The following is a 6,000-nucleotide window of genomic DNA, read 5'->3' as shown; positions in this document are numbered from 1 at the left end:
GGTTTCTTATTGCGCTTATACACTAGGCCGCGGTGGACGTGGCGACGCCCTTGGAGGGGACAGCTGTCGTTGTTGCGCGCTGGATCGACTTGCGGCGGGCGCTCACTTCTTCGTGCGTCGAGAGGACTTGGCCGACGACAAATTTCTGGCGCCGGAGCTGCGCGCGCACATGACGTGGCATGTCGTCGATGCTGCTGTTGATCGCATACCGCAGCGAGAAGAGGCCGCCCGCGACGCCAAAGAAGACGCCGAGCGTGCTGAGACTTTTCTGAAGCGACGGGAACGTCTGGAGCACGAGGTCGGTGAGGTCGGACGTCGAGACGATGACCCACGCGTTGGTGACGATCGCGATCGACACAAACACCTCGAGCACGTGCACCCACTGGCCAATCGTCGACGCGCCGCTGGGCCGCGGGCGGCGCGCAAAGCGGCTGAGCTTGCTCGCGTCGATGCGAATCTCAAAAAAGTTGTTGAAGCACGACATGATGGGTGCAAACGGGCACGCGATGACGAAGAAGGTCGAGTAGCCAAACTGGATGATCATCTCGAGGTAGTCGTCGAACGTGCCACGCCAGCCGTACGTCGGCATGAAGAACTGCGTCTCGACGACCGAGATTTCCGGCTCGTCCGTGTCTTGCTTGGAGACCCACTCGTGCTGGACCTTCTCGACACGGGCCCAGAAGAGCGGGACGAGGAGCTCTTGGCAGTTGCCCATGACGAGCTGCGAGCCGTAGACGTACACCAGCGAGATCTTGAGCTCACCCATGCAGTCGTTTTCTTGACAGCCCTCGAAGTTCTCCTTGAGAAACGCCACGTAGAAGAGGAGCGCAAAGTTGTTGACAAACTGGAAGACGATGGCCTTGCCGATAAAGTGATTTTCGTACGCCGTGTCGGTTCGGTGGTTCTCGTACTCGTTCAGACTCCCACTCACGTTGTTGTAGAGCTGCGAGAGCATGAAGATCTGGACGACGTTGGCCATCGCCGCGACCTCGGTGCCAATGTTGACAGAGCCAAACTGGAAGAACGGGTTGTTGTGCAAATGCATGCGCAGCCAAAAGATGATGGCGACGCACACAAGGACGACGCAAATGAGGATCGCGAGGATGAACCACGAGTAGAGGAGCCGGAGGCGGCGCTGGCCGTCGTTGAAGTAGCGCATGCGCGCGCCCGTGACCGGATCGCGCATCAAGTCGCCTTGAAACTGCGGCCGCAGTTGCTCTTCTTCGTGGTACTCGGACATGCCCCACTGCAGCGCAAACACCGACTGCTTCCGGACCCAGTTTTTGAGAAAGAGCGTCGCCCAAACGATGATGAACGTGCCGTAGACAGGCACCGAGTAGATCTTGACCCAATCGAGCTCCGACTTGGAGATGTTGTAGTGGCTGTGCACGGCCTGCACGACGACGACGCTCAAGCCCGCGACGGACGACAGCGTCAGCCACGTCGTGTAGTGCCCGAGGTACGCAAAATAGAGTGCGATCTTGACGCCAAAGTACGACCGAATGTCGCCGATCGGCTGCAGTAGCGACCACTTCCAGCGCGCCCACAGCTCGCGCTTGGCGTGCTCGTCGTGCAGCGGAAAGTGGCCCTTGATCGCCCCCGAGAGCACAAGCCGCTCCAAGTTGAGCCCCGCGCCGGTTTCCGAGTCGGTGATGATGCTCTCGAGCAGCGTGATGCGCTGCGTGCTGCTAAAGAGCTGCGGCGGCGCGCTCGCAGAGGTTATTGCCGGGTACTGCATGTACCAGTGCTGCAGCTCGTCCTTTGCCTGGTACGACATGTGCATGTACTCGTACGGCGCGTACCGGAAGCGCTTGGCGAGGCTCCGGAACGCCGGGTTGGGGTTCTCGACGTGGAAGGGCTGGATGTCGATGAGCGGATTCGCAATCGTCGCCTCCAAAAGCCCAGTGATGAGCGTCGGCATTGGCAGCAGCGCGTCCGGCGTCGTCGCGAGCGGCGTCATCTCGGCGCGGAGCTCGTTGGCGTCGGCAGCAATGTCTTGGATCGTCGCGAGGAAGATGGCGAGCTCGGAGTTGAGCCACACGCTCGGGTTGGTGTACGGCAGCTCCTTGCCGTACCGGAGGTGGTCGCTGAGACTCGAGAGCTCAGGCAGCGGCAAGCTCAGCTGCAACAGGTGCTCCATCTCGGCCAAAAGCGGCTGCAGCTCGCCGTAGACGGTGGTGAGGTGCGTCATGGTCGTACGGAGCTCCTTCTCGACGGCCTCGGTCTCGGCGCGCTCGGCCTTGTCCATGTTCCACTTGGGCTTGGTGATGATCGGAAGGAGCGTGAGCTGGATGCCGAGCTCCCGTGCGGCTTGCGTCAATGTCACCGACATGTTGTGCAGCACGTACGGCACGTCCTGGAGGACCCCCTCCATGTTCGGGTCCATCGAGAGATGCACGAGCGCCTCGAGCGCCTCCTTGTGTCCTTCGAGCGTCTCGGTCGCGGCCTGGCGCTTGGTGAACTGCGTGTTTTCAATCTTGAAGTGCTGGAACCCGACCTTGATCGCCTTGTCCATATTAGCCATCGCACCCACGACGATGTTGAGCTCGAGCAGCAGCTGCGACCACGACTCGATCGGCCGCGCCACGTCCGCATGCTTGCGCGTCGCGAGTTTCTTGAGCGAGAGCATCTCGGCGAGGAGCTTCCCGACGTGGATCGTGTCGATCTCGGCCTCCAAACCCGAAATGTGCTTGGCGAGGCGGCCCCAGACTGTGCGCACGACGCCGGCGCGGGCCTGCGCTTCCATCTCGTGCGCATTGAGCAGCATCGGCATCTTGATGCGGTCGGCTTCGATCTCGAGGCGCTGCCGGCTCGCGCGGACCTTGCAGAGCACCATGGACGGGATGTACGAGCTCACGATCGCGGCCGAGTCGAAGAACTGCACTTGGAGCCCGGCTTTATGAAGCTTGAGCAGCATGTCGCGCATCGAGAGCGTCGACTCGATCTTGCCCGTGAGCGGGTGGAGCTTGGGCGGGCGGCGCACCTCGGGGTTGGGGAACACGATCGCATAGTCCCAGCCGTACCCGTCCTGCTCTTCGAGATCTTCTTGACTGCCACTGAAGATGATGGCGTGCATCGCCTTGTCCCAGCGGTACCCCAAATGAAGGACCTTGGAGACGTAGTACTCTTGGCGCTCGAGCTGGACGCGCACGCGCGACGGAATGTCGTTGATGCAAAAGCCAAAGATGGACGAGAGCGCGTAGAGACCGAGGAAGAGGAGCCCGATGCAGATCCAGCGCGCTTGCACAAAGTACATTTCCGGCTGGTGGAACGTGTCGAGCGCCGCTTGCGCGAGCTTGGCCTTGGCGACGATCGCCCAAGCATTCGTACCAATCGCAAGCGTACACAGCAGCTCGAGGAAGAAGGTCCAAAGCCGAATCTGCTGCGCCGAGCGCGGGCTCGGCCGCCGGAAGAGCGTCGTGAGGTGCACGCCGTGCGCGCGGATCGCGACGATGTTGTGGACGCACGCCATGAGCGGGAGGTACGGGCACGAGACGACAAAGAGCGTTGCATAGCCAAATTGCACAACCATGTGAAAGTAGTCGTTGAAGAGACCCTTCCAGCCATAATCGCGCAGCTGGAACTGGACTTCGACCGGCAGCCGCTTGGTCGGGAGGCTCACCGAGCCGGAAATCGGGAGTGCCTCAAGGTCGTCGTTGACACTCGAGCCGTTGAAGAGCGAGTTCAAATGGCGGCGGGCTTGCCAGCGCTTCTTTGTCTTGCAAAAGAGGTGCCGGCCGTACGGAAGGAGCACGATCCAAACGTTGTGGACCACGAGCTGCGCGCCGTAGAGGTACAGCATGTACGTCTTGAGCTCCGCGACAGCCTCAATGTCCGGTCCCGCGTACTGCATGCGGACGCCTTCGACGTGCGTCTTGACAAAGGCGACGTACACCGGCCCGGCAAAGTGGTTGACAAAGTGGAAGAACATGGCCTTGAGAATGTACGCTTGCTGCGCGGTCGCCTCGGCGTGGTAGACCTCGTAGTCGTTGAGCGTCATGTGCAGCTTGTTGAAGACATATGTCCAGAGGTAGATCGAGACGACGTTGAGGAGCGCGACGAGGTGGAGCTCGCCGCGGAACGCAATCTCAAGCGTGTAGTTGCCCGAGACGTGCCACGCGGCGGTGGCCGGCGCTAGCTCGGCCTGGTACCGGAGGTAGAAGAGCCCGCCGACGCTTGCCATGACGCACGCAACGAGCACCAAGAGCACGCACATGGAGAACACGCGGCGGAAGATGAGCGACGACGTCGACCCCTTTGGAACGTGCCAGTTGCGCTCGTCGTCGAACGACGGCTTGTCGTGCTCGGGCGCGTGGTAGTCGGCCATGCCCCACTTCATGCCGAGCACGGCAAGCTTGCGCTTCCACATTTTGAGAAAGAGCGTCGACCAGCACACCATGAAGAGGCCAAAGAGCGGGACCAGCGGCGTCTTGCCCATGAAGAGGAAGCAGAGCCCAAAGACGGACGGCAGAAGGAGCCAGCGGGTCATGTGCGCCACGTACGCGAGGAAGAGAGCGACTTGGCATCCAAAGTACTCGCGCGTCATCTCAATCGGCTGGTGCGTGAGCCAGAGCGACGAGTTCCACATGTCGCGGATCTCACGGCGCGCGTCGTCTTCATGGAGCGGGTACGCGGCGGCGATCGACTTGGTCTTGAGCAGCAGCTCGAGGTCCAAGCCGGCGCCGAGCGGGCTCGTCATGATGCTTTCGAGGAGCCGGATGCGCTTCGTGGTCGGGAAGAGCGGTGAGCCGTAGAGACACTGGATGTTGTCCTGCGGGTGGTAGTGCATATGAATGAACTGATACGGCTTGTACTTGAACTTGCGCAGAAGCAGCGTCATGCGGTCGACCCACGAGTTGCCATTGTTGTGCGACGGGTTGCGCGCTTCGCCCGTCTCTTCGGCCGCCAAGTCCTCGAGCTCGCCTGCGTCAAAGAGGTCGAACACGTCGACGTCCTGCCCGGGCTCGTACCGCACCTTCTTGAACGTCCGGCGCGAACTCGACCGCTTGCTCTCGGCAGGCAGCGGCTCGAAGCCCTCGCGCTGCATCTCGGCGATGCGGTCTTCCGGGCTCTCGATGTGGAAGCGCACTTCGCCCTGCTTGGCCATGCGCTCGAGCTGGTTCTCGACGAGCGGCAGCGCCATGTGCACGCGAGCCGCCTCGGCCTTGAGGCGGTCGAGCGTCGCGCGGATCTTGCAGTACACGTAGGGCGGCACGTACTTGGTCGTTGCGGCTGTCGAAGCGGGCGGCGGCGTCGACTTGGAGAGCTGCGTGTCGAGGCCGGCCTGGCGCAGCTTGGTGAGCACGTCGCTCATGCTCATGACGCCGGCGCGCGCGCTCCCGCTCGCGGGACTCGGTGGCGTCTCGCCGTTGAGGGGCATGCGCAGCTCGGGGTTGGGAAACACAATGACGTAGTCCCACTCGGGCGACTGGCTGCGGTATGATGGCGGCAGCGACCGCATCTCGGGCGCCGCCGCGTCGTACGTGGTGCTGGCGCCGTTCACACCGCCTTGGCTCGACTCGTTGCGCGGGAGGCTCTTCATCGTGTGCTCGTGCAGCATCGAGTCGTCGATGGACGACGGCGGCCCGTACTCGCTGTCCTCGCTAATGGGCGCCGAGAGGAAGCGCTTGAACTCGGGAATGTCGGACGTGGCCGCGCGGGTAACGAGGCTCGGCTTGGCCATGTTGGGCACGGACGAGTACTTGGAGAGCTTCGGCCGCGGCGCCGGCGGCTTGGCGACGTCCCCGACCAGCGGCGTCGACTCCATGGCGCAAGCAGAGAGCGGGTTGTGACAGTCGACGAGTGGCCTCGCCTCGTATCCGGACGCCACTCAGGCATGGTATCCGGATATATCGTCCTTCGGCGTCCCAGGAGCACCAACGTGGCGCTGGACACCACCCATCGGTGGCCGCCACCGCCTGCGACGACAACGACGTCGGTAGACGCAGCGCGAGCATGGACCGACAGGCGGCGCGAGGCCATGGAGCGATGCATACACCT

General features: G+C 62.5%; 1 protein-coding gene across 1 annotated transcript; it reads right to left on the bottom strand.

Moving 5' to 3' along the window:
* SDRG_13914 (hypothetical protein) lies at positions 1-5,999 on the bottom strand. The gene has a single exon (XM_008620015.1). The coding sequence runs from the start codon at positions 5,765-5,767 to the stop codon at positions 23-25; it is 5,745 nt and encodes a 1,914-aa protein (XP_008618237.1). The 5' UTR covers positions 5,768-5,999; the 3' UTR covers positions 1-22.
* Position 6,000: the final 1 nt, after the last annotated feature.

The sequence above is a fragment of the Saprolegnia diclina genome (assembly GCF_000281045.1).
Source record: "Saprolegnia diclina VS20 unplaced genomic scaffold supercont1.64, whole genome shotgun sequence".
NCBI classification, from domain to species: domain Eukaryota; phylum Oomycota; class Saprolegniomycetes; order Saprolegniales; family Saprolegniaceae; genus Saprolegnia; species Saprolegnia diclina.
Note: the sequence above shows the minus strand (reverse complement) of the source record. Positions and strands in the feature narration are given on the sequence as shown.